The 26034-nt window shown below is 36.6% G+C and overlaps 5 protein-coding genes across 5 annotated transcripts; 3 read left to right on the forward strand and 2 right to left on the reverse strand.

The window, feature by feature from the left end:
- On the forward strand, positions 1–12592 carry LOC111788331 (myosin-1). The gene is made up of 24 exons (XM_023668662.2): positions 1–370; positions 1062–1446; positions 2089–2190; positions 2273–2416; positions 2514–2664; positions 2756–2783; positions 3171–3336; positions 3446–3509; positions 3615–3628; positions 3727–3811; positions 4620–4723; positions 4847–4985; positions 5682–5800; positions 6466–6618; positions 6731–6820; positions 7349–7426; positions 8117–8275; positions 8613–8819; positions 9292–9497; positions 9592–9727; positions 10342–10471; positions 10557–10703; positions 11170–11237; positions 11577–12592. Exons 2-24 carry the CDS (start codon positions 1066–1068, stop codon positions 12231–12233), a joined length of 3528 nt encoding a protein of 1175 aa, XP_023524430.1. The 5' UTR covers positions 1–370; positions 1062–1065; the 3' UTR covers positions 12234–12592.
- Positions 12593–13428: 836 nt separating this feature from the next.
- Positions 13429–17377, forward strand: LOC111788352 (FAD synthetase 2, chloroplastic). Its single transcript, XM_023668670.2, has 5 exons — positions 13429–13768; positions 13863–13897; positions 15129–15264; positions 16055–16230; positions 16330–17377. The coding sequence occupies exons 1-5, from the start codon at positions 13524–13526 to the stop codon at positions 16833–16835; spliced, it is 1098 nt and encodes a 365-aa protein (XP_023524438.2). The 5' UTR covers positions 13429–13523; the 3' UTR covers positions 16836–17377.
- Positions 17378–18053: 676 nt separating this feature from the next.
- Positions 18054–20527, forward strand: LOC111788341 (RNI-like superfamily protein). The gene is made up of 2 exons (XM_023668669.2): positions 18054–18865; positions 19310–20527. Exons 1-2 carry the CDS (start codon positions 18493–18495, stop codon positions 20200–20202), a joined length of 1266 nt encoding a protein of 421 aa, XP_023524437.2. The 5' UTR covers positions 18054–18492; the 3' UTR covers positions 20203–20527.
- Positions 20528–20642: 115 nt separating this feature from the next.
- On the reverse strand, positions 20643–21745 carry LOC111807421 (GEM-like protein 4). The gene is made up of 2 exons (XM_087125932.1): positions 21090–21745; positions 20643–20994 (listed from the first exon to the last, which is right to left on the reverse strand). The coding sequence occupies exons 1-2, from the start codon at positions 21264–21266 to the stop codon at positions 20821–20823; spliced, it is 351 nt and encodes a 116-aa protein (XP_086982058.1). The 5' UTR covers positions 21267–21745; the 3' UTR covers positions 20643–20820.
- Positions 21746–23369: 1624 nt separating this feature from the next.
- Positions 23370–24700, reverse strand: LOC111777644 (putative GEM-like protein 8). Its single transcript, XM_023657335.2, has 4 exons — positions 24514–24700; positions 24325–24408; positions 23869–24146; positions 23370–23779 (listed from the first exon to the last, which is right to left on the reverse strand). The coding sequence occupies exons 1-4, from the start codon at positions 24650–24652 to the stop codon at positions 23606–23608; spliced, it is 675 nt and encodes a 224-aa protein (XP_023513103.1). The 5' UTR covers positions 24653–24700; the 3' UTR covers positions 23370–23605.
- Positions 24701–26034: the final 1334 nt, after the last annotated feature.

Below are 26034 nucleotides of genomic sequence, written 5' to 3' on the forward strand. Positions count from 1 at the left end.
GGAAAATAACAAAGCAAAAGCTGCTCTCCATCTCTACACGCTTTGGATTTTCTTTTCCATTTTCTCAGTTCAACTTTCTCGCAATCCAAACAACCTCCTCTCACAACCCCAACGCCTTGATTTCTCTCCTCCATTAACCTTACATCTTTGTGGCTATGGCTTCTAGGTTTCCCTGAACCTGCATTGGAAGCAATCTCTCCATTCACACTAGTCTTCCACCTGCTTGCATCGGATTCCCGAGCTTCTTTTGTTTGAATTCTCATTTCTTTGAAGCTCTGACCAGATTTCTCGTTTGTTAGTTCTAGGAACTCGATCTTGCCTCCATTCTTCTCGGAGGAGTTGCTCCTGTTGCCTTTTCAGCTCTTTAGAGGTAAGAGGATGAATTTTAGATCAATGCGTTAGTATCGGCTTGGCCATGAGTAGGTTGCAGAGGAAACAAATCAAATGAGTGCTGGTTCATGTTGATGTTCTTCCTTTTGATTATGTTGTTAGTTTTTTTTTTTTTTTTTTTTTTTTTTTTTTTTTTTTTTTTTTTTTTTTCTTCTGTTTGCTGAAGTTTGGTAGAACTCGTTTTTAATGCTATTAGTTGTGTATGTTGTTTATTGATCCACTTTAGCTCCCAAAGGGTGGATTCAACTGAAAGATCTATTGAAGAAGCAGTTCTAACTCTGATGAGTGGTTAGCTTTTAAGGAATGTAGCTTACAGATCGAGGAGTTATTATTTCGTAGTTCATGGGTTAAAGCAGAGTCCTATCTCAACAATTGATTCGAACCAACTTTATTGCTTTCTTTATTGGCTTAGGGTATTTCAGAATTGAGGCTTTTCTTGGTGTTGAACTTGTCAATGGTGGCCTACTAACCAGGATCAGTTGAATCTGCATCTTAATCTTAGAGCATGGTCCCCGCCATTTTGTTCGTCAGATGAGTCGTTCGCGTGGGACCTTATTGAAGTTTGATTAGACTCTTTTTTGGTTGTAAAGTGGTTTTTTTATCCCAATAGTGATACCCATAAGATATGCTACCTGCCAATGCTCAGTATGCCATTATGAATAAATTTTCAGGACTATGTCTCGGAAATCCCAGGTGATGCCTTCATTGCAAGCTACGAAATCCATGCCAGTTAATTCTCGGTTCATGATTCCGCAAACTGCTGAAACTTTGGAAGAGCCTTATAATCAGAATGTGAAAAACATGGAAGGTAGATCGATAGTTGATGGCGAAAATGGTGTTGCCAGAGATGATGGCGTCAATCGACTTCAATACAGTATGAACAATATTGATGAGCTGAATGAGGACTCACCATATATTTACAATATTACAACAGTGGAAGAAAGACCCATCGTGGATGATGGAGAAGATGGTTTTATGCCTTTACCTTCACCTTCAATGTCGGCTTCACAGAGTGAACGCAGGTGGGGTGACACATCCTCCTACACGCCAAGGAAGGTATTTTGGGCCATATATTACTTGTTTCAATCTATTTTAATCACAGGATAATGGTATCTGAGATTTTATTTTTAGTTCACCACAACTTTCAGTTTCTTTTTTGGATTATTTTCTTCTGAACCTTTTGGACTGCATCTTCATGATGAGCTGATTATCGTTACCTACCCTTTTGTATTATCGATGTTCCCTTGGCCCTACAACAAAGCTGTTTCGAGCAATAAGAATTGCATTGCTATGTATCTTCGCCACTCATTTACATTTTACTGACTAGTTCCAACTTAGATCACTCTTTCTGAAAATGCACTTAAGATTCATCCGTATTTGGTAGTTCAAGCATTATTAGCTTCTGTTTTCTTCATGCATCTCATATAATATACATTTTCATTGTGCTTCTGACATTTTATTTCATAAATTTGCAATGGATATGCCAAAAGCAAAAAAAAAAAAAAAAAAAAAAAAAAAAAAAAAAAAAAAAAAAAAAAAAATCTCTCACTTGTATAGACCTTTCTTTTCCAAGCTATTGTGAACCAACGAGTTTCTCATTTAATCATAATCTTGTGAACAAATATTGTATTCAGTTGGCCCTTCTAATTGAAATATCTAGTGTTTGATTTAAAGACTCGCTCAATTTTTCTATTTCAGATACTCAAGTCTTGGTTTAAACTTCCAAATGGAAATTGGGATCTTGTAAAGATACTGTCAACGGCGGGAACAGAGTCAGTTGTTTCACTGACTGATGGAAAGGTGAAAAATTGAGTTTGTAAGAAGCTTTAGCTGTAAGAAAGTTATTGACATTTCGTTGCCTATACCATACGGATGGTTGCAGGTGTTAAAGGTGAAAGCTGAAGATTTGATTCCTGCAAATCCGGATATCCTTGATGGCGTTGATGATCTTATGCAACTTAGCTATTTAAATGAGCCTTCAGTATTATATGATCTTGAGTACAGATATAATCAAGATATTATATATGTGAGTCTCTGAAAATTTATTATATAGTAGTTAGTCAAGAGTCTGCTTAAAAGCTATTCTAATGGTAATGATATGGGTATGATTTTGGGATCTTCAGACAAAAGCAGGACCAGTTCTGGTTGCTATCAATCCTTTTAAGAAAGTTGATTTGTATGGAAATGATTACATTGAAGCATATAAACGCAAAACAATTGAGAGCCCACACGTATACGCCATTACGGATACAGCCATAAGAGAGATGATTCGAGGTTTCCTGATGCCCTTGATATTTTATGAGATTCAATTTGTGCTTAGGCTGTTATTTTTTCTGTTTCTTACGGACTCTTTTTTCGCTTTCAGATGAAGTAAATCAATCAATTATAATAAGGTAATGCTGATGCATGTTTTCCACTTTTGCACAGATTTTTTTTTTTTTAATTCCTTGCTGTTCTCTCCAATTTTCACTTTCTTGTTCAAGCATATAAGAATAGCATTCATCTAAAAGAGCGAAGGAAATTATTTTTTATGTTATTCTAGCAGTAGATTATAGCTTTGCTCAGTACCCAATGGATTGAATTCCTATTATAATAATATCTTTAGACAACATAGAACCAACCATGTGGTATGTCTCCTGGAGCTTACAACAGCATGGAATTCATGTTTTCCATATGGCTATTAGTGGTATCATAAAATAACATGCGGGTGGTGTGAATAGCATGAAGGTCATTTTCTATTCTCCGTATCATTCATGTCCTTATAATGCCTTCATACTCAGCGGTGAAAGTGGAGCTGGAAAAACTGAAACAGCAAAGATAGCAATGCAATATTTGGCGGCTCTTGGCGGTGGAAGTGGAATAGAATACGAGATATTAAAGACCAATCCTATCTTAGAAGCTTTTGGAAATGCAAAAACATTGAGAAATGATAACTCAAGCCGTTTTGTAAGCTCCTCTCATTGACTTCTTTACATGGCTGTGTTGTATTGAAGTGGCTTTCTACTTGCAATTTTAGGTTCGACAGCCTTTTTAAAGTTGAATTTAACATTTGCAGGGAAAATTGATAGAAATCCATTTTAGTGAAACTGGGAAAATATCCGGTGCAAATATTCAAACTTGTAAGCTTTCCTGTAATTTGGACTCTGCATTGGTTTTCAATGTATGTTTTATTTGAGATGGTAAATCTGACTTTGATTGTTCTTTTCTTGATGAACCCCAAACAGTTTTGCTTGAAAAGGTAAATCTATTAGTCTACCCTTTGATGTGCCTGATTTAATTCCTTTTTTATTTTTATATTTTATAAGACTACTTGAGAATGATATATTTCTTCAACAGTCCAGAGTTGTCCAATGCACAGAGGGAGAGAGGTCATACCACATCTTTTATCAACTTTGTAGTGGGGCTCCGCCTGCACTTAAAGGTAATCCTCTTTTCCAATTTTTAGATATTTGTAGGCATTATTTTGGCTTGTTATGGGACTGTGCTTTTATATCTTATGGATGTATCGCTATCAGAAGTTTATTCACTTCATTTTTAACTGAAGCAATTGAAGCTAACTTGTTAGTAGTGTTTCCTTTACTCATTATTTAATAGTTTGCACATCATGCAACATTTATTCATATTGATATGGATTGCACTGTATCTCTTGTTTTCTTTGTTTATTTTCGGTGGTCTTATCTTGAGTTGCATGTACTAGCTAACATTTAGAGCGATGCTACTGGTCGTCCTTGCACATGTAGGCTTGTCTTAATGCATTTGTGCTTGATAGTTTTTCTTTTGTTTGGTCAAAGTTTTTAAATTTAAACTGTATACGAATTAAAAAGGGTCCATTATATGCCACACATTCAAGCAAATTAAAATTTTCTTGAGGTTTTCTACTTATTCTCTTTTTGCTACGATTTCACATTTCTGATATTTACGCCGGTGCATGGTTTGCAACTTTCCACAAGAGATCTAGTTTTTTATTCTGTGGCAGAAATTTCATTGCACAATGTAAAAGCAGTTAGGTTCTATTTTCCTCTGTTGAAATCTTGAAGTAATCTCATCTACATGTAATTATAAACTGCCTTTTCTCATTGTTTTACGGATTGATAAAAAGTACCACCAGGGTTTAATAATAGCTAGCTGTAAACTCACCCTAGGTATAGAATTCTGTCCCATGTTTCAGCTAGATATCTTGTTCTCATATCTGCGGCACCATCTCATCTTGGTTTAACTTTGGTGTGCAGAGAGGCTAAACTTGAGAAGAGCGGAAGAGTACAAATACCTCAGCCAGAGCAGTTGTATTTCAATAAGTAGAGTAAATGATGCGGAGGAGTTTCGTGTAGTCATGGTACTTTCTTTCAATCTTTAATTAAATAAATACTGACCAATTATCTATTTTGATCCTTTTTACCTAGTCTTTATGCGTTTGAAGTAGAAATTTTTCTCTAATGTACCTGTCATTACTTCTCAGGAAGCACTAGATGTCGTACATATTAGTAAAGAAGACCAGCACAGTGTATTTGCAATGCTTGCTGCTGTTCTTTGGCTGGGAAATGTTTCCTTTAGTGTTATAGACAATGAAAATCATGTGGAGGCTGTGGAAGATGAAGGTTAGAATTTGTTAATGTGAAATTTGTTTCTACTTTGTAGCATGGATTTGAACACGAAAGGCACACTGAGGACACTTTCTTCATCCTCTTTGTCAACTTATATTCTTATGTAAGGACTTACCGAGGTTTAAATTATCATGAAATGAATATTGTCAGTCATAATGACAAAGGGATGCTTTTACAGCCCATGAATAACTGTGTGATACCTATAGAAGAGATGAGTATCAGATAAACCAAAATGAACAAATTACAATGCAATTTGAATGGTCATTATTCTGTCTAGTGTTTAGGAAGGATGAGTCATTTTCCTCATACTCATTCTACATCAAATTAGCTTCCCATCTTTGAAATTTAAAAAGCGGGATAAAAATTATGGTTAATATCATGAAGAATAAACAGATACTACCTGTCCTTAGATAAAAATTGATATTTTAATAAGGAAGCCATTGTAGGCCTTTAACAAAGGAGAACAAGTAATTCCCATCCTTGGGACAATAATTTCTAGAACTACGTCTATGACTTTCCTTATTCTATGGGTCTCCCATTATAGTGACTTACGATATCATTCGTCTACTTGTGATTACAGTATTTACTTGCATGATAATATAACTGTGTAGTTGGTTTCCTTTTTATTATTCATGTTCTGTTGTAACGTGTATCTTGAGCTTTATGCTTCAATTGGATTATGGTTTTCAGGTTTACAGACTGTTGCTAAACTTATTGGGTGTGAGATTGAGGAGCTTAAACTAGCTCTATCAACTCGAAAAATGAGAATAGGGAACGACAGCATTGTCCAAAAGCTTACTTTATCTCAGGCAAGAAACTTGTTCAGGAAAATCTTACTTTATATTTTGTGGGGTCCATAAGTAAGGGAGAAACTAACTTCCATCAGGAAACACATGTTTAGTCACCTTCAAGTTATGTTTAAACAATAAATTACAACTATTTATGACTGAAGTTTTAGCTTGGATTTAGTTGTAAGTAGAACTCCAAATTGTGAATGGAACTCTCTACTGTTAAATTCCTATTTGTTCACAGAGATTGTGTCGAATAGAAACAATTTTTAGATCTACATCAAAGGTGAGTGATTTTGGTGGAAAGGTTATACTGAAAAGTTGTTGGGGAATGATTAGACCATTCGGGCCCAAATCTGTTGAGGCCTATACCAAACGCACGGAACGTTGTGCAATAAAGAACATAACCAGTGCTTGTTCTTTTGTTTTTATAGCGTGGCTTTGGTTTCATCAACATGCATACCCATTTGGATTTATGCTTTGTCAGTCTTGCATTGTTATACATCTGTATTATTAGCTCTTGATTAGGTATCAAAATAGAGCTTAAACCTTATTAATTAATTTATACTTAGTTATTTCGTATTGGTGTTCCAACCATCTGACAGATTATGGTAGACTGCTTCTAACTTTTATGTTTGTGAAAACTCCTACATCAGATTTCATTTTTGTCATTCTTTGACTTGCAGGCAATTGACACTAGAGATGCTTTGGCAAAGTCAATTTACGCTTGTTTGTTTGAGTGGCTGGTCGAACAAATTAACAAATCTCTTGCTGTAGGCAAACGGCGCACTGGCAGATCCATCAGCATTCTTGATATCTATGGCTTTGAATCATTTGATGTATGCCTCATTTAAGCTCCTAATTTCTCTCTCTAGACTCTACTCACTTAATGTGCATGTATATGAATCTTCATCCTAATATCTTTTCCCTATCTATTCCTTACTTTTGTAGAGGAATAGTTTTGAACAGTTCTGTATTAACTATGCAAATGAGAGACTACAGCAGCATTTCAATCGTCATCTATTTAAGCTGGAGCAGGAGGTAACTGTCCAGTTGATTATACTCTAATTAAGCTGAAATGATTTCAAGTGATTACTTTTCATTGAAATGCAACAGCCGTTTGTCCTCTTCTTGGTCCTATTTCAGAAAAATACTGAGGGTTAACATAAGTCTAAGTTCCGATGAATGAGTAGCTATTATCTGAATTTAGTATTTGGTGTAATTTAGGAATGTAACTTGGGAGAAATCTCATAGCTTTTATCTATGCATATTTCACCTAGAATTGTTTGACCATATTTCTTAAAAAGACCTATGGATGGCAATGGGATACAAAACTAAAATTTACCAAATCATGAGATCGTGGATCCTTACCGGGGAATAGGTCATACAAGAGCAAAATAACATGATTAGTTGTGAACTATGGGTTGTTCGGTATTATAGTATATTATGCCCAGCATTAAGCTGGCTAATAGAAAGGAAAAGGAACTAACTAGAATTTTGTCTCATTTTTTAATTCCTATGGCACAAGCTTTTTTTATGCTTTACATTGAAGCTTACAACGCATTTCAGGAATATATTCAAGATGGAATCGACTGGGCAAAAGTTGATTTCGACGACAACCAAGATTGTCTCAGTCTGTTTGAAAAGGTATTGAACTTATAATTTGTTAATTTTGACTCATTGCACCACCATCTCTTGGTCTTTTAAAACTGTAACACAAGTTCACTGAATTTTGATTGTTGGTTCGGAGCAAGACTGCTTTAAATCAGCATACCATGTCTGATTATAACTGCAGTTTGTAAACCCTTTGATCGTCAATAGATATATTAGCAAGGGTAAAATAAGGAATATGTCCCTGAGAGTTAGTGGATAGGGGATGGGTAAATTTTGTAGGGGGCAAGTGTGAAGGGGAGTGATTACGAGCCCTCTTGAATTGGCTGGAAGCTCATGTGACTTTTGGTTTATTGTTTCTTTTGAATATCAACAGAATTGTAAGGGAAATACTACACAACTCCATGCCAATAACATGTCAGATCTTGTTTATTTTTTCATATTTTTCACTGAAAAGGGTTGGGTTTTTAATTGAAAAAACTTACATATGCAATCTAGGCCCTACCCGGTACATTCTCAGTCAAAGAAGTCATATACTGAATTGCCCTAATCTCCTATTTAACTATTAAGTTACTGACATCTGATATAGTCTGCGTAGTAGCCTATAACAAGTGCTGCTGTTTATTCTTAGTTATTAGCCCGGACTACTCTGAAATGAGTGATGTTTTATTCGAAAAAAGGTGTACACCATGCTTTCCTTGAAGTATTTTTGTAATTTCTACGCAGAAACCTTTGGGATTGTTGTCCCTGTTAGATGAGGAGTCTACTTTTCCAAATGGCACAGATGTGACCTTTGCGAACAAGCTTAAGCAGCATTTGGCACCCAATCCTTCTTTTAGAGGAGAACGAGAGAAAGCCTTCACTGTCTGTCATTATGCAGGAGAGGTATTTACATGTCACTGACAGATTATATTTATTTATTTTCTACTCTTATTGGAGTTTACTTATTATATTTTTATTATTTATGTGAACTTTCATCACTTAGTACAGGGATTTTCGCCATCCTAATGGCCCCTGACTCGATTCAATTAACTGTCTCTAATTTCTTTCTGTTTCTGTGATGGATCATTGCATGATGCTGTTAAATTGACAAATGTTTAGGAAAATATCATTGCCTGGTGCAAAAAGAGTGTGACAAGTTGTTGGTAGTCTTTGGTGAAATTTCTCTTCCTCAGTTCATTTTTCCTGACTTTTTGATAGTTGCATTTGGGTCTTCATTCAGGTCACTTATGACACAACTGGGTTTCTGGAGAAAAACAGGGACTTGCTACATTTAGATTCCATACAACTCCTATCCTCATGTTCATGTCATCTTCCTCAAATTTTTGCATCCAACATGCTAACTCAATCAGGAAAGTCCATAGGTGGCCCTTTACATAAGTCTGGTGGTGCAGAATCCCAAAAACTAAGCGTCGCAAGAAAGTTTAAGGTAATCTGTCTTTCATAATTAATTGATCATTCAATCGCATCATGGGCATGATATTTCCTGAATGGGTACTTATTTTGATATTTGACTTTTTGCAATATCTATAAGACATTGTTTCTTAAGATTGTTCATAATAATATCAACGGTTTATTAAGGAAAAAAATAAGACAATAGCTCAAATTGGAGTGAGGATAAAAACGTTATCTTGTTTACTTCCTTCAGATGTTTGTGTGATTCTTGGAAATCGTTGCTAGTTGTTCTTGATGCATTTGGTAATATGACAGACATCTCAAATGGTCATTTGTTTTAGTAACAGTAAATTTCAAGACAGTAGAGTGCTGAGTCCTTGAGTTTGAGCTTTTCTTAGTACTAGGTAGATACAATGAGGGTCTCTTTGGAGTTTTATTTTGTTTTAGGCACTGAATTGTCATATATTGAACCTTTTTCTTTAGTTAACAGATTTGAATTTGTTTAGGGTCAATTATTCCAATTGATGCACCGTCTTGAAAATACAACGCCCCATTTCATCCGTTGCATCAAGCCCAACAATGTTCAGTCTCCCAGATTGTCGGAGCAAGGACTTGTATTACAACAGTTAAGATGTTGTGGGGTCCTAGAAGTGGTACGAATATCACGAGCTGGTTTTCCCACCCGGATGTCACATCAGAAATTTGCTAGAAGGTAGCGCTGGGTTATTGCTTATGATTTTTAAAACTTTCCACTCTAACATCTATTGATGTATAACTTGTGCATGGCTCTTGGTGTGGGACATCAGGTATGGTTTTCTTCTGCAAGAAAGCATTGCATCGCAGGATCCACTAAGTGTCTCAGTTGCGATTCTTCATCAATTCAATATATTGCCGGAAATGTACCAAGTTGGCTATACAAAATTGTTCTTCCGAACTGGACAGGTAAAATGTTTGTGTTTCTTATCAATACTAATTGCTCTATTAAGGAAAGGTTATTTGGGTAAGATTTTAAACTGTTCACCGAGCTAGTTCAGCAATTCATACCAGCTTCTAGACAGAAGGGAATGTAATTAAAGAGTTGATATAATCTTTCATTTATTTAATTATCTTTTTTTTTTCTTCTAATTGCCGACCGCCTATTTGGTGGGCAATGATGAGAGTTTAACAAGTGTAGACAAGTGTTCAAGAAGCTCCAATTTTTCACGGAAGAGAAGTGTGCTTAGCCAGTAATGCATGTTTGATCATGGTGACTTCAAGTTTCATCCCAAAGACTGAATCGTATTATGTTGCTTATGTTGCACTTGCCATTTTCCTTTGGTTTCAATTGAGTTAGAAATCAATGGTAAAAAAAGAAAAGAAAAAAAAAAAAAAAAAAAACTAAGGATACCAGTTTAGAAATAAAAATTTAAACTTATTTCTATATAATTTTAGTTGTCGTTGAATTTTATTTTGTGCTATTGTATATATATCTATTTTGTACATAGTAAGTTCCATATCTTGACATATAATACTGACTAGTGCAACTAATCAAATTTTTATAAAAAATAATCTGGTAGATTGGAATGCTTGAAGATACAAGAAACCGCACCCTCCATGGGATTCTCTGTGTTCAAAGCTGTTATAGAGGGCACCTAGCTCGTCGCCATCTCAAAGAGCTGAAGAAAGGGATTTTCGTACTTCAGTCATGTATTTAGCCTCCCTTGTTGACTTAGAACCAGCATTTTCTAGTTCTTGGGATACAGAGTTTGAACTATTCTAATTTCTCATGCAGTTGCACGTGGGGAGAAAACCAGAAAAGAATATGCAATCTTGATACGAAGGCATAGGGCTGCTATTTCTATTCAGAAGTGTGTGAAAGCCAGAATTGCTGAAAAACGTTTGAAGAAAGTCTGTGATGCATCACTTCTGATACAATCGGGTAAAGAGCCTGTTCTTAAATGTTCTACTGGATTTATGATTTCACAAGGAAGAAACTAACTACAGTTCATATTCTCGAGAGTTTGATACAAAACAGTGTTCAATTATCCGAGATCACTTTAGTGTGCATGCCCACTCTTATGCCCTTGAACTGTGCACTTTTTGGTGGGGAGGTCATGGAACTGGAGTTTGTGCGTACTGACTTGGATGCCTAAAACCAGCCGAGTTTCCCAAACAATCTACAACAATAACTGGATACACTTCTAAATCCAGATGTTTTTATTATAACAAATGAAGCATTTACAGTACAGAATTAGAGAGTCTAGTAAAATAAACAATGAAAAGTAACCAGCTTCTAACTGGAATTTAGATTGCCTTGCCAGGACTGGACATCTCCGGCTGTATTTCTGTTTTTCGTGAGTTCTGATTTCGTTTACTGATTTGGTCCAATGTTTGTTACCTTTCAGTTATCCGTGGCTGTTTGGTCAGGAGATGCTCAGGAGATATAGGATTAATGAAACCTGGTGGCCTGACGGTAAACTTTCAGCATTTTGATTTTTATGTGTTCATTCTCTGATTATCATTTTTGTCTTCAAATTTTATGGTTGCCCAAAACTTCCATATGTCGTTCATGCTGTTCCACTTCAACTTAGTATGGGAGTAATTTTCTAGTATTATACGAGAAGGATGCCTATCATAGATCCAATTAATCGGTAATTGGACTAAGTCTAAAAATGAAACTACAGCTATTAATATACAAGGAAATAATATTCCTTCTTTTATTCACATTTCATTTGAAAGAATTTTATTTAACCTCATATCCTTTTTATATGTTTGTATAATGTGATTACTCAAAATCTCGAACTTCCAACAGGCAAACGAGTCAGGTGAGGTGCTTGTTAAGGCATCATTCCTTTCAGAATTACAGCGCCGTGTCCTGAAGGCAGAGGCTGCTTTGAGAGAGAAAGAAGAGGAAAACGACATCCTCCACCAGCACCTCCAGCAGTACGAGAACCGTTGGTCAGAGTATGAGCTGAAAATGAAATCAATGGAAGAGGTGTGGCAGAGACAAATGAGATCCCTGCAGTCCAGCCTCTCCATTGCAAAGAAAAGCTTAGCAGTTGATGATTCAGAGAGAAATTCTGATGCATCAGTCAATGCAAGTGATGACAGAGGATACAGTTGGGAAGTGGGTAGCAACAACACAACTAATGAAAGCAATGGAGTAAGACCAATGAATGCAGGTCTCAGTGTCATTAGCCGCTTGGCCGAAGAATTCGAACAAAGAAGTCAAGTCTTCGGCGACGATGCCAAGTTCTTAGTAGAGGTAAAATCCGGTCAAGTCGAGGCAAGTCTTGATCCAGATAGGGAACTAAGAAGGTTGAAGCAGATGTTTGAAGCATGGAAGAAAGATTACGGGGGAAGGCTGCGCGAAACAAAAGTGATTTTGAATAAGCTTGGGAATGAAGGTGCCATGGATAGAGTGAAAAAGAAATGGTGGGGAAGGAGGAACAGCACAAGGTATAGTTAAACAACTGAAATCAAGTTATAGCTAAAAATTACACTGTTTTCTCTCTGAGCAGTTGGTTTATTTTTGGGGAACTTGTAAATGATGGGTCTTCCTATTCACTGGGCCAGTGAATCAGGAAGAAAGGGTATTCTGTTGTGCTGCTAATACCTATTTACACTGTTCTTAGCAACCCTATAGTTGTTGCCAAGGAGGAACTGCTGCAAGAGTTCTGTTCTAACTTTTCCATTACAAGTTTCTTTTTGGAGGGCTTCAAGTGATTTAGTTAGTGCCATTGGAGTCCAAAATCTCCAATATGTATATCTTTTTTTACTACTTAACAATCTCTATATTGATAGATATTGAGGCTTTCTCTTCTCTCATAGTATGCTTCCCTCCAGAAAAAAAAAAAAAAAGTGATCTTCAGAGCCTTGGATGAAGCAAAGATTGTTGCATTATTAGCCAACAGTTCTGTTTAATGTAGAATAACTCATGAATGGCTCATAAGGAAGATTTTGGGAGGGGCCTCACCTCAAGTTTACTCTAGAACAGTGTTTGTTTTGAAGGAATATACATCAATAACTATATTTTAGATTTTTTTACCTTTTAACTTCGTTCGATCCAATAGCCTCATTTGTCCGTTTTGATTTGTTATATATTGTCATTAGCCTCACGGGGTTTAAAATGTGTCTATTGGAGATAGGTTTTTACGTTCTTACAAGAAATGCTTCATTTCCCTCTCGAACCGATGTGAGATCTCATAAGAGTGTTCATAAGAGCATTGACTTGAAAAATCCAATCACTCTAACTTGTTGAATTGAGTTGAGTTTAAATAAATAAAGATTTTATAGGTTGAATTGGTTCATGTATTGGTTCCGACATGAATTTACTCTAAGGTTACTCTAAAAAAATATTATATATTTATTATATATTTATTTAATTTCATAATTATTATACTTTTAAAAAAATTATATTAAAATTTCAAATTTTAATTTAATGTTTTAAGTAAATAAATGATTTTATTATATTTTTAATGAATTATTCGAACAATCAGTTTAATATTTATGATTGAAGAGAGACCTATTAATATATCAATCAATTAAGATATTATAGGAAAATAAAAAGTTTTATTTTTATTTTTTAAAAAGGATCGAGTTGACTGGATTAAAAGCAGGTAAAGGCTGGAAGGCTATGAAAAAACGTTTAAAATAAACATAAATACGCTAAAATTACAACGTTGAAAGGGTACAGTGAAAGTCTGCGCCTCTCATTACTCCCCACTTGCCGCCTCCACTCGGTCCCAAGCGGCTGGCGATGTTGGCTGCCGGCGCTCGCGTTTCTCACCATCTCCGGGAGTGCGACTCTCAATTTGGCTTCGGATTAACCTCAGGCCTTACCTCCTTCCCCGTCGTTCTATTTCCTCCGATATGGTCTCGCAAGCCCACTTCTAATTTCCCTTCAATTTCTCGCCGCTCCCAACCACGTGGGGTTTCTTTCTTTTGCTCCATTATCCCCTCCACCTCCCCCGGAGAAATCCCCGTTATCTCCGATTCTTTTGGGTACTTTCCCATTTCATGTCCTTCGATTTCTTATCGCTGTCCGTGTTGTTTTCTTGCTAACTACAAATTTACCAATTGGCGTTTTGTTTCCCAGTTCACGAGAGGATGATCGTGAAGTCTCTGTGGCAGGTTTGTTTTCCTTTGTTGTTTCTATTTTCTCCTGAATCTGTCGTTAATTTTATGGAAGAATGCTAATTCTTATCTTCGTCTTAATTTTCCGCTTATTTAATGTGTAGGAAGTTTGTGGTGATTTTGGGTTAGATTGAAGTTGAACAACCTTTTGATTATATGGCTGTGTACTTATAATGTATGTTCTAAGTAGCTCTGATTTATATGCAATACATTAGAATGGGGTTTTTTTTTTTTTCTCTTAAAGATTCAAGCCCCCAAAAGGGAGTGGGAGCAAAACGTAACTCCCGAATAAAGACAAGGCTTCAAATGTTAGAAGAGTTTAAAAATAAAACATTAATGAACTAAGCGCCTAAGATCTTGACACCATCGATGATCCTAAGATTTAGGCTGTTGATGCGTGTTTGTTTTACTTAATGGTCAAACAGTTGATGTGCTTAGAAAATAATTGATGGGCTAACATAGCAAGTAGGAATGGAATATAATACACTTATGTGATGTCCCACGTTGGTTGGGGAGGAGAACAAACCACCATTTATAAGGGTGTGGAAACCTTCCCCTAGCAGACGCGTTTTAAAGCCTTGAGGGGAAACCCGAAAGGGAAAGCCCAAAGAGGACAATATCTGCTAGCGGTGGATCTGGGTCGTTACACTTACGAAGTCACCAACTTGAGAGCAAGTAGCAAAAGCTTAAATATTGTTTATTTTAATAAAAAGAAACCAAGATTTCAATAAAAAAAAAATGAAAGGATCCAAAAGAGGCTACAAAATGGACAACCGAACAAAAGGAGCCAAAAGCAAGCTAACCAAGTTGGTCAGCTGGGTGTTTAGTAGCTTTGATTGATAGTCTTAGGAATGTAAGTCATGTTAGGAATCACGACTCTCCACAATGGTATGATATTGTTCACTTTGAGCATAAGCTCTCATGGCTTTGTTTTGGGTTTTCTCAAAAGGCCTCATACCGATGGAGATGTATTCCTTACTCATAAACCCATGCTCATTACTCCCTCCTAATAATCCCCAACAAGTCATAGTATTAGATGAATTCTTGTCTTCTAGCTCTAGTTACTCCAGTTTGGGTATTATGTGAGAAGGTTTTTTTTCCCCTTCTTTTGGATTAGCTTGCTATAAGAAAGTTCGTTCAGTTGTGAAAAGATCATTTTCTCCTATTATTTGTAGTTTGGTTAGTCTGAGACTGGTTTTTATGATCATTTTTTTTTTGTCACTCATAGGAGGAATAGTAGCATTAGGAAAATTTGATGCTCTTCACGTTGGACATCGAGAGCTCGCAATTCAAGCTTCAACGGTTGGATCTCCATTTCTATTGTCATTCGTTGGAATTGCTGAAGTACTCGGTTGGGAACCGAGGTAAGCAAAATGCGTTTTTCTTTATGTTACTTATTGTTTGTTTCGTCATAAATGGTAGGAAATTCACATCTGACAATGACCTTACAAAATAAAATTTTATGCAGTTTTTGATTGTTTTCTAAGGTTCTTACTTATTCCATGGGCAAATATATGCAACTACCCGATATTTCCCTGTGGAAGGTTTGCCCATTCTAATTGAATTTGGTTCCAACAACATTTGTAACATTAGTAATTCACATTGAGTTTCCAATGGAAGTCTTGCAAGTTATAAAGGTGTAGTTATTATCCTAGAACATTAAGTTGATGGCCAGCAAGAATTAGCGTGTGCAGCAACAGCAGAAAGAAAGCAAAGCACTCAACATTATGGTTGGCTGTCAACGATCTGCAGCAAAGAATGGAGGAAAGATTTGAGGTCACTGATCGAGATATTCAACGTAGTTTAACAGCAATTGAGCAATTTGTTGTTCAAGGATACAAGTTCCCAAAAGGAAACAAAAATTGAAAGAAATAAAGAAAACAGGAGAGTATAACAAGAACATATAGCTAAAAACAAGCAAGAACAGTATCTTCAAAATGACAAACTAAAGCTCTTTCAATTGGAATGTCTGGCTATCACCATGTGAGAATCAGGACGAGGCTTTGAATACCATCTGTTATATTAACTGAGGATTTGTAATGAAGGTGTTGAGTTTATTCAATTGCAGATCTCTAATCTCTTTCCTTTGTTCTGAACATGTACTTAGAATTATAGTCTTGGAGTTAATTATTTATCTGTTAGTTAATTGAACAGGGCTCCCATAGTGGCTCAATGTGATAGGAAGCGAGTACTTTCCTCATGGGCACCATACTGCCGAAACTCAGCTCCATCCGAATATCAGATTCAATTTTCAAGCGTTCGTTATCTAACTCCACGAGAATTTGTTGAGAAATTATCAAAGGAGCTTGGCGTTCGTGGAGTTGTTGCAGGTAAATTAAATTAAGATGTGTAGTACAAGTCTTTATTGATAAATCTTGGACTTGAGTAAAGTGTGATCGTTTCGAGGCTTTGATCGACGATGGTTGCAGGTGAAAGCTATAGGTTTGGATATAAAGCAGCAGGTGATGCAGCGGAGCTAGTGAAACTGTGTGAGGAATATGGGTTAGGTGCTTATATTATAAAATCTGTGATGGACAGAAACCAAAAAGTTGTTAATTCTACCAATTCAATGGAGAGAGGACAAGTGTCATCTACTCGGGTTCGCTACGCCCTTTCCATAGGAGATATGAAGTATGTCTCTGAGCTTTTAGGCCGCAGACATCGCCTTATTTTGATGGCAAAAGGCCTAGAGGGATTAAGCAATAGCAATAGCAATAGCAGAGTGTCTGCCCCAAAATCATGTTTGTTAAATTTAGCGCCAAAAGAAGGTCTCTATAATAAGTGTTTCATCTGTACAAGTGACGATGATCTAATCCCATGTCGGGTAGTTATCAACTCGACTCATGTTCACATAGAAATGGACGATATAGGCACACGTCATCCCGTAGGAACACAAAACTACTTAAGTGTTGAATTTGACCATGAAGGAGCATGATCATGTTCAATTCGCCTCCTGGAATTCCTTGATGAGATCACTTATCCACAAACTAAAATGTCGGATCCCAGAGATTCTGGATTATATGCATCAGAGAGATTCATATCTATTCTTACAAAGAGGTATGGAGCTTGTTTCAGCAATTATGTTCTAAATATTTGCAGACACGAAACACGGGTCACGGGCCGATGTGGGTAATGCTTCATCATTTACAGCTGGTTCTGTGAAGAAACACTACTTATTTTGGCAGGAAAAGCTCAATAGTTCCTTTCAGCTGTTCGACAGATGCATATGACCCGAAGGTACTTTTATATGTATTAACTAAAGCACGTTGTTTGCAAGGAATTATTATATTTATGTCTCTATGTTCATTTATCTGGAAACAAATAACTCAGAGGCATCGTTTTCTGTTGGCATTGTACATGATATCTATAATTTATTTAGGGACAAATAGCTTGGAAGTTTTCTTTTTTTTTTCTACATATCAAAAGCTGTTGAACCCATTTTGAGTTCTAACATAAAATTTAGACCCTGTTCACTTGCTTCTTGAAATGTAAGACAGGTAGTACTGTAGCCATGTTTTCCCATGTTGTCTTACATTTCTTGGTTCCCTTCTGCAAGAACATGATTTTGCTTTTGAACTTTGTACGGGCCAAAACGAACCATATCTACTAGCTGTGGGTTTGAGATGTTACAAATGGTATTAGAGCCAGACACCGAGCGGTGTGACAGCGAGGACGCTGGCCCCAATGAGGGTGAATTGTGAGATCCCACGTTAGTTGGAGAGAGAAACAAAACATTCCTTATAAGAGTGTGGGAACCTCTCCCTAGTATATGCGTTTTAAAACCGTGAGGCTAACGGTGATACGTAACGGTCAAAAGCGGACAATATCTGCTAGTGGTGGGGTTGGGCTGTTACACTTTCTCTCTTTAGCTAACTTATTAGTGCACAGATCCGATGTCTTGAAGTTCAATATCAGTAATCATTGGTCTATGCATCTCGAGTGTAGTGGAGTTAGCTTATTTGATAATCTTTTGCACTGATTTCTGTACTTATTTCAGCTTTAAAGGTTTTGGAGCTGAAGCTCCATCCCTTTTCCTTTTGCTTGCATTCTACTTCCATTAAAATGATTTCTCCATGAAAAGGAAAGATGAACCCTAAGTCCGTGTGTATATATATATATTTTAATCAATTGCGTTATATCATTATATTTTAGGAAATGTCGGGTTTGAGATATTATAATAATTAAAACAAATTCAATTATTAAAATTCTCTAATAATTGGTAGTTGAGGTTTTAAGAAACATGAACATGGCAGTTGGCTTCAATCATTAAAATGCTCTCAACTGGCTTTCTTTTTATCTAATCATATAATCATTTGAGAAAATAAAAAAGCTCACTTTATATTTAAAAAAGCAACCATATAACCAAATGTCGAAAATACCCCCATCATCAAAGAAGTTAGCTGTGGTTGGTGAGGGTAGTTATGTAACTTCCATTAACAAGATTATCTGGAGATATCAGCAATCAAGACTCCTCGGCTTCTTCACTACGATGTCAATTACGAGCAAATTAGGGCTTCTTCTATTTAGCCCCAATCTTTAATCTCTCTCTCTTCACTCTTCCCTTCTTCAAATTGGCTCTGAATTTTTCGGATATGGCTTCCACTGATTCGGCATTGGAACTCGGGTCCGACTCATCTGGGGTTACCGTCTGTATCAATGATACTCTGACCGATGACGAGCTCCGATCCATACTGGATAAGATTGTGAGGGACAAAGACAAGGAGATTTTTGGGTTAGTTTGCAAGAGATGGCTTCGAGTTCAGAGCAACGAGAGGAAGAAGCTCTCAGCTCGTGCGGGTCCTCACCTGCTTCGAAAAATGGCCTCCAGATTCTCGCGCCTCTTGGAATTGGATCTCTCGCAGTCTACTTCTAGGTCTTTTTATCCGGGTGTTTCGGACTCCGATCTTTCTGTCGTCGCTAATGGTTTCCAGTACTTGAAAGTCCTCAATCTTCAATATTGCAAAGGTAGCTACTTCCGCTTACTATATGTATGTTCTGCTTTGGCTATAATGTTCATGGTCGTGTGCAGCTGAGTGAAGTCTATGTTTTATCTTCTAATTCTCTACTGATTCTAAATCTCAAGAGTTTTAACGCTTTGGGTTTTAAGATAGACATCTACTTAAACGATTTAGAAGATTCGAAGCATTTTAAAAATAACACCAGGGTCGTTTTTTTTGTTTCCTTTTAAGTTTTCATTGATCTTGGACCAAAGAGGAGTGAGCCTGTGGTATGAAATGATCTTGTCATGGTCTTAAAATTTGGTCACAAAAGGATAGTTGGTGAAGTTGTTTAGTTTATTTGTGATTAATTATTATGATATGAACTGGGCAGTGGCCACAAGCGAGTTGCTGGTGTTCTTTTTTATGCATATGTTTGATATCTTCATTTTTTTTGCATCTGTGCTTGCAGGCATCACTGATTCTGGAATAGTAGCAATTGGAAGCAGTCTTTCAAAACTGCAGTCGTTGGACGTGTCCTATTGCCGAAAGTTGACCGACAGGGGATTCTCAGCTGTTGCAGAAGGATGTCACGACCTAAGAAACTTGAATCTGGCTGGCTGCAAACTGGTTACAGATGGGCTATTAAAAACTCTTTCTAAAAACTGCCACGATTTAGAAGAATTGGGTCTACAGGGCTGCACAAATATAACTGACTCAGGACTAACAGAACTTGTCAAAGGGTGTCAGAAGATCGAGCTTTTAGATGTTAATAAATGCAGCAATGTTGGCGACATTGGCATATCCAGTGTCTCGATGGCTTGTTCATCCTCTCTCAAGACGTTAAAGTTGTTGGATTGCTATAAAATTAAAGATGACTCCATTTTGTCACTGGCTCAGTTCTGCAATCATCTTGAGACTCTTATTATAGGTGGCTGTAGGGACATCTCTGATGAATCTATTCAAAAGCTTGCACGAGCATGTAAAAGTAATCTCAGAACTTTGCGTATGGACTGGTGTTTGAACGTAACCGATTCTTCATTGAGGTGCATATTCACCCAATGTAGCAATCTGGAGGCCCTCGACATTGGTTGCTGTGAGGAAGTGACAGATGCTGCTTTCCATACTCTGGGAAGCGATGGTACTGAGGTGAATTTGAAGGTTTTGAAGGTTAGTAACTGCCCGAAGGTCACGTTAGCCACGTTAAGTATTCTCGTTGACAAGTGCAATTCTCTTGAATATCTGGATGTGAGGTCCTGCCCTCATATTACCAAGGCTGGATGTGATGAGGCTGGATTGCAGTTTCCTGAATCATGTAAAGTGAACTTTACAGGAAGTTTATGCGAGCCAGATCTTTTTCTCTGAGACCCAATATCAGCAAAATCTTGAAACAATTCATCCCCCAAAGTCTTTCAGACAGCATTTTTCGATTGCTTCATCGGGTACGCACCACTTCAGTTAGAAATCCTGTTAATAAGCATTCTAATGTTGTTGTTTGGGGGGATCAATAAGCATTCTAATGTCATTTTCGGGGGGGATTACCATCGTAATTTATAGTGTAGAGTTTGCTCGTAGATCGTGGATGTATATTGCATTTGCTTATGTTTCTTCTCTGTTCTTTCAACATTCATATGTTGGAAATTTGTTATCTAGTGTGGATATGAATAATATTGTTCTTCATTGTTCTTCATTGTTCTTCAAATCTATCTCTTTCGACCATCTGAAGTTATGACTTGGATTTTATATAAAGAGTTAAGCTTGGAGACGCGTCTGTTTGAGTGATTTGTGTTTTAATTAGAAGTTCATTCAACAAACATTTAGATTTCTTGAACAGGATGGATCAAATCTGTGATTAAAATATTGAGAAATTGATGATATCTGATATTTTAAGACGAGTTATATTCCCGTCCCCAATAGAATCTTTACAATGTTCATAACTTTTTCCTGGATGGCACTTCCTTGGAGCCTCTCAGATCAATCTTCTCAATCTCTAGAAACCTTCTTTTGGAGGAACTTGAATGCTTTCTCATAATTCAGAAAACCCATAAACCAGAAATCAAAATCATCCACAGTCACCACTTGAATGTACTTCTTTGATGGATTGTTTATATGCTCTATTTGGTTAACTCTCTTCATCTTCTTCAATGGGATCATAACCTGATGAATGAAGCACAGTACAAAAAGCTTGTTAGCAACCACAGGGATTGAGGGAGAGTCTAATGTGAATGTTGAAGGATGTTGTATAATATTACTTTGTAGTTCAATCTGCCCAGTTCTCCTTCTGAAGAAGAGATGACGATTGGTCTGTCACTGCAGAAGGCAACCACATGGGTGGAGATAAAGAGGAGGCCTGCTACGGGACCTGCTGTGGTTGACAAATAACAGCGTGAACAACTTAGTAACTTCTCTCCTTGGCTGAGATTGAACATTTTCTGAAAGATCTTCTCATTTCCTCCAAACTGAACAAGTCTTGCCCCAGACCACAGCTTTCCCTTCAAATTCTCGGTGATGTTCGGCGACAGTTTAACTGCACGACATCATTCCGTTGTAACCATCAAGCAAGTAATCATTTGAATCGGGTTTGGTTTTGAGTTATACGTTAGCCAATCTTTGTTTATAGAGAAACAAACAAGAGTGCGTTAGTTTTTGGTTTTAGCGTTCTATGAGCTTTGTGATCCTTCTTTTCTTATTTAACCGGTTGAATTATGCTTAGATGAACGTATAAGCAACTGGTTGAATCATGCTTAGATGAACGCATAACAATTGTCAATTGAATTGTGGGGAGGGGGGAGATTTTGCCATTCGTACATGTCTAGAAATGGAAATTTCGAGGATGATCCAATCCATCATCATAATCATGTAGTAGAGAAAGTAAAATTTAGGGAGAGATCTCTCAAATCAAGAGGGAAAAAAAAAAAAAAAACATTGCAATTTACCACGTTCAAAGACTCCATTAATGAATCTGTCAACTTTTCTTCTAAGATGTCTAAACATCGAATTTGAACTAGAGTTGTCAAGCTTTTTCACAGGACAGAGAGAGATCTTCAGCTTTGGATTTATTTTAGGTTTCATTCACAGAGTCACGTAAACGAAAAATGAAAGATAAAAGGAGATAGTTTGGTTCCATTACGCGGGGATTGCAGTCAATGTTGAAACATTCAAAAAATTCAACCGCTTAAGTTAAGAATGAGGTGTCAGTGAATAGGATACCAACTTAAAAAATAGAAAGAACCAACAAAGTTGACAACACATCATTCAACTATACAATATATCTCTATTCCAAATATATGTCTAAATTAGTTAATAAGTTTTATTCCGATAGAAATTTGACCGTTGGTCCAAAATTTAATATATAATTAATGAAAGAAGAATCGGTGTTATAGTCATTTAAATACTATAGATATAATCAATAATTTAAAAGATAGGAAAGAAAAGAATAGCGGTCTTCTATGGTTGGTCATTTCCCTAAATTCGTAGCCCTAAATTATCTCGTGCCATTAACTAGGAATCATTAGATGAAAGAGCTGTCTTTTATGGTTGGTCATTTCCCCATATAAAAATAAAAGAGTATAGTAAAAAAAAAAAAAGGTATAATTAGACGAAAGAATAGACTTTTATGATTGGTCGTTTCTGAATTAAAAAAGCAAAAGCAAAGGTTTTCGAACCTATGTAGTCAAAGCTTATCTTACTTTTAAACCATACCTCCGCTAATATTGAACTTAGAATTTTCTCATATCCGTTGGTTCTTCAATTTTTCGAATCTATGTTCTAGCATATGGATTGGGTATAAGAAGAACGTATACAGCCAAGGTTAGCCGATTTATAGTCTCCAAACCCTACCCGAAAGTTTATTTAGATCGATCCCTAATCAGTTGGAGAGGGGAACGAAGCATTCATTATAAGACGCATTTTAAAACCGTGAGACGGATGACGATACGTAACAGGTCAAATTGATATTATCGGAGAGAAAGTAACACCAAACCTAACTCGATAAACATAAATGTAAAGTAATTGGTAAAGATAGATTTGTTTAAAAAGAAAAGAAAAAGGTTTATGTGGAATACAGTCAGAAGTGTTGAAGACATAATATTTAAAAGTTGTGCTTTTTAGGGTTATTGGAATTCCACATCAAACCTTCCACCACATTGGAAAGGGGAGCTTTTCTTTACCAAATGTGACCCTTTGGTAGGGTTAGAGGGTGTGATTGATTCAATCGAGTTGATAAGTTCGTTTCGGTTTAATTTGATAGTCATGGAGATTGATGATGATACGTATCGAGCCAAAACGGACAACATTTGTTAGTGGTGGGCTTGGACTATTACGGTTTGGAAAGACGAAAAACCTAATGAAGAACTTGTAAGAAAAGAGTATAATTTTCAAAACCCTAAACCCAAAAACTAAATAGTTATTAAACAGGATCTTGGTCTTTCATTTTTGAAAATCAAGATTAGAAACACGACTTCCGTTGTTATCTATAAACGTTTACAAAATTCATGCAAACAAGATCAGGGTTAGAGTGATGTCGATCATAATTAAGAATAAAATAGAAGTTCTTTTTTATTGAACTTTAAAAATTTGTACAAAACTTTCAACTTTTGTTGACATCTGTTTCCGATGATCTTCAAACTTTCCATACATCCTAAACCCGATGAACACATCTCAATCCATTTAATAAAAACTTGGGTTCTTGGAAGACAAATTTAAATATTGAATTTGCTTCAAAAACTTCCCTAACTTTACACATATCTTCAATTCAAAATCAATCTCTCTAAGCTTGAGAAAGAGCTTCTTGAAGACAGTTGAAAGTCTTGTGATAATTGAAGAACCCCATGAACCAAAACTCAAAATCATCCACTGTCACCATCTCTATGTACTTCTCCCATGGATTCTTCACATTTTCACTCTCAAAAACTCTTCTTATTTTCCCTAATGGAATTGTAACCTGAAAAAAGCCATAGTTTTTGGAAGGATTAGTTAGCTAAAAAGAGAGATATCAAACAAAATATCAAGGAAATAAGAGGGTTTAATTACCTTATAGTGAATTCTAACGTGTTCTTCGCCATTTGGGGAAGAGAGTTTGATGGATTTGTCACTACAAAAGGCAATGTTATGAGTGGAAATGAAGAGAAGGCCAGCCATAGGCCCAGCTGTTGTTGACAAATAGCATTGTGATGCCTTCAAAAGCTTCTCTCCTTCACTCACTGTGAATAGCTTCTTGTAGATCTTCCTCACTCCTCCAACTCTTACAATTCTTGCTCCTAAGCTCAACTTTCCCTTTACTGTTTCTGTGATCTTCGCTCCTAATTTCACTGCAAATCCGACCCCAAATTATTACAAATGGTGAACCATTAATCGTGTCACCTGCTTTCTAAGAGAGAAAACTATTCCTACCATTCCTACCACGTACGTAGATAGGTTAGGATAGCTTTCAATCTTATAAGTAGTAAAACGGTACGTTCGAATTTCGAATGTTTGTAGGTGACTTACCATGTTGTCGGAGTGCATGGATGATATTGTCAGTTTTTCTCCCATTTTTGTGGAGTCTATTCAAGATCCAATCTTTGCCATTATCTGAAACAATTGAAAACCCAAATCAGCAAATTATGTATAGATTCAACCAAAAAAGAACACCTTTTTTTTCTTTTTTTTTTTTTTTGTTGTTGTTCTTGAGCTTACATTTCTTGATTGATTGAGACCCATCATCTGAAGAAGATATGTGGAGATGCTTGGAGGGATCAGCCAAGAATCTGGCTCGAGCAAGAGCCAAGGATTTCATTTGAGCTCCAAGAACTTGTTCTTGAATTGTAGTTTTCATTGTGTTTAGATCGAAGTTTGGGAGAGAGTTTGAGAGAGAGAGTGTTGGTGGGATGAATGAATTGAGAGTTCATAATGTATTTAAAGGGAAGAAGTTAGGAGGTGGGTGTGGTTGGAAGCTTTTACTTTTCATTTTGTCTGACTCATCTCTTGCTCATCATCAACTATCCGACAACAAAACCAATATTTTACACAAATTTTAAATCTTTCCCCCTTTTTTTTTCTTTGCCTTTCAACAAAACCAACTAAACATTAACTGTTTTATGATCATTTTAGAAACCATTCTTTTAATAAAATTTATTAGCTTAATGTGACATCTTACGTGGGTGGGTGAGCGGAACGAAACATTCCTTATAAAGGCGTGGAAACCTCCCCCTAACAGATACTTTTTAAAACCGTGAAACTGATGACGATACATTACGGGCTAAAACAGACAATACCCACTAGAGATGTGCTTAGGCTGTTACAAATGGTATTAGAGCCAGACATCGGGTGGTGTGTTAGTGAGAACGCTGGGCCCCAAGAGAGATAGATTGTGAGATCCCACGTCGATTGGAGAGGGGAATGAAATATTGTTTATAAGGATGTGGAAACCTCTCCCTAACATACGTGTTTTAAAACTGTGAAACTGATGGTGATACGTAATGGGCTAAAACGGATAATATCTGCTAGCAATATGTTTGAGTGATACAAATGGTATCAAGACCAGACACTCGACGGTGCTAGAGAAGACACTGGGCCCTATAGGGGGAGTTGATTGTGAGGTCCCACGTTGGTTTGAGAGAGAAACAAAACATTTCTTATAAGGGTGTGGAAACCTCTCCTAACATACGCATTTTAAAACTGTGAAACCGACGGTGATACATAATGAACTAAAACGGACGATATCTACTAGTAGTGAATTTGGGTTGTTACACGGATTTGAATTGATGCATTAAAGAAGTAAGGCAATGGGAGTTGGCATGTTTTGTAAGCAGTGATGTTTGATAGCATTCCATTTCCCTTGGTGATAAGGAAAGTTTGGATGTGTGATATCATGTGCAACTTTGGGAGGTGGCCAGGTGGGTTTGTGAAGTCAGCACAGATTTTGTTAAGATTTTAGATAATGATAGGAAAGAAAAAGGCATGGATGAGTCAAATGAACCACCAAATCACATGCTTTCTCATAACTTTTTAAACCATATTTTGTGTCAAAACTGTGCTTCCCATTATCTCTAACTTTAATATCACCTTCTCATTCTCCTCCTGCTTCTTCCTTTGTCTTTGATTCGCCCCCGATCACCCTGCAAATTCCCCCACTTTCTTGGGATCGTCTCGATTTTTTTCGTAGCTCAAATCATAAGAACATTATATTTAAGCGTGTTTGTCTGTCTTTAGGTGTCA

The sequence above is a fragment of the Cucurbita pepo genome, chromosome 1 (assembly GCF_057944985.1).
Source record: "Cucurbita pepo subsp. pepo isolate OVF chromosome 1, ASM5794498v1, whole genome shotgun sequence".
Lineage (NCBI taxonomy): Eukaryota > Viridiplantae > Streptophyta > Magnoliopsida > Cucurbitales > Cucurbitaceae > Cucurbita > Cucurbita pepo.

Coding starts and splice junctions, on each gene's coding strand:
- LOC111788331 (XM_023668662.2), top strand. CDS start 1,066: ATGTCTCGGAAATCCCAGGTGATGCCTTCATTGCAAGCTACGAAATCC. Junction 7,427..8,116: donor GTCTCAGTCTGTTTGAAAAG/GTATTGAACTTA, acceptor ATTTCTACGCAG/AAACCTTTGGGATTGTTGTC. Junction 9,728..10,341: donor TGTTCTTCCGAACTGGACAG/GTAAAATGTTTG, acceptor ATAATCTGGTAG/ATTGGAATGCTTGAAGATAC.
- LOC111788352 (XM_023668670.2), top strand. CDS start 13,524: ATGTTGGCTGCCGGCGCTCGCGTTTCTCACCATCTCCGGGAGTGCGAC. Junction 13,769..13,862: donor GTTATCTCCGATTCTTTTGG/GTACTTTCCCAT, acceptor TTTGTTTCCCAG/TTCACGAGAGGATGATCGTG. Junction 13,898..15,128: donor TCGTGAAGTCTCTGTGGCAG/GTTTGTTTTCCT, acceptor TGTCACTCATAG/GAGGAATAGTAGCATTAGGA.
- LOC111788341 (XM_023668669.2), top strand. CDS start 18,493: ATGGCTTCCACTGATTCGGCATTGGAACTCGGGTCCGACTCATCTGGG. Junction 18,866..19,309: donor CAATCTTCAATATTGCAAAG/GTAGCTACTTCC, acceptor CTGTGCTTGCAG/GCATCACTGATTCTGGAATA.
- LOC111807421 (XM_087125932.1), bottom strand. CDS start 21,266: ATGTTCAATCTCAGCCAAGGAGAGAAGTTACTAAGTTGTTCACGCTGT. Junction 20,995..21,089: donor TGGGCAGATTGAACTACAAA/GTAATATTATAC, acceptor TTCATTCATCAG/GTTATGATCCCATTGAAGAA.
- LOC111777644 (XM_023657335.2), bottom strand. CDS start 24,652: ATGAAAACTACAATTCAAGAACAAGTTCTTGGAGCTCAAATGAAATCC. Junction 24,147..24,324: donor CCATGCACTCCGACAACATG/GTAAGTCACCTA, acceptor TCGGATTTGCAG/TGAAATTAGGAGCGAAGATC. Junction 23,780..23,868: donor ACGTTAGAATTCACTATAAG/GTAATTAAACCC, acceptor GGCTTTTTTCAG/GTTACAATTCCATTAGGGAA.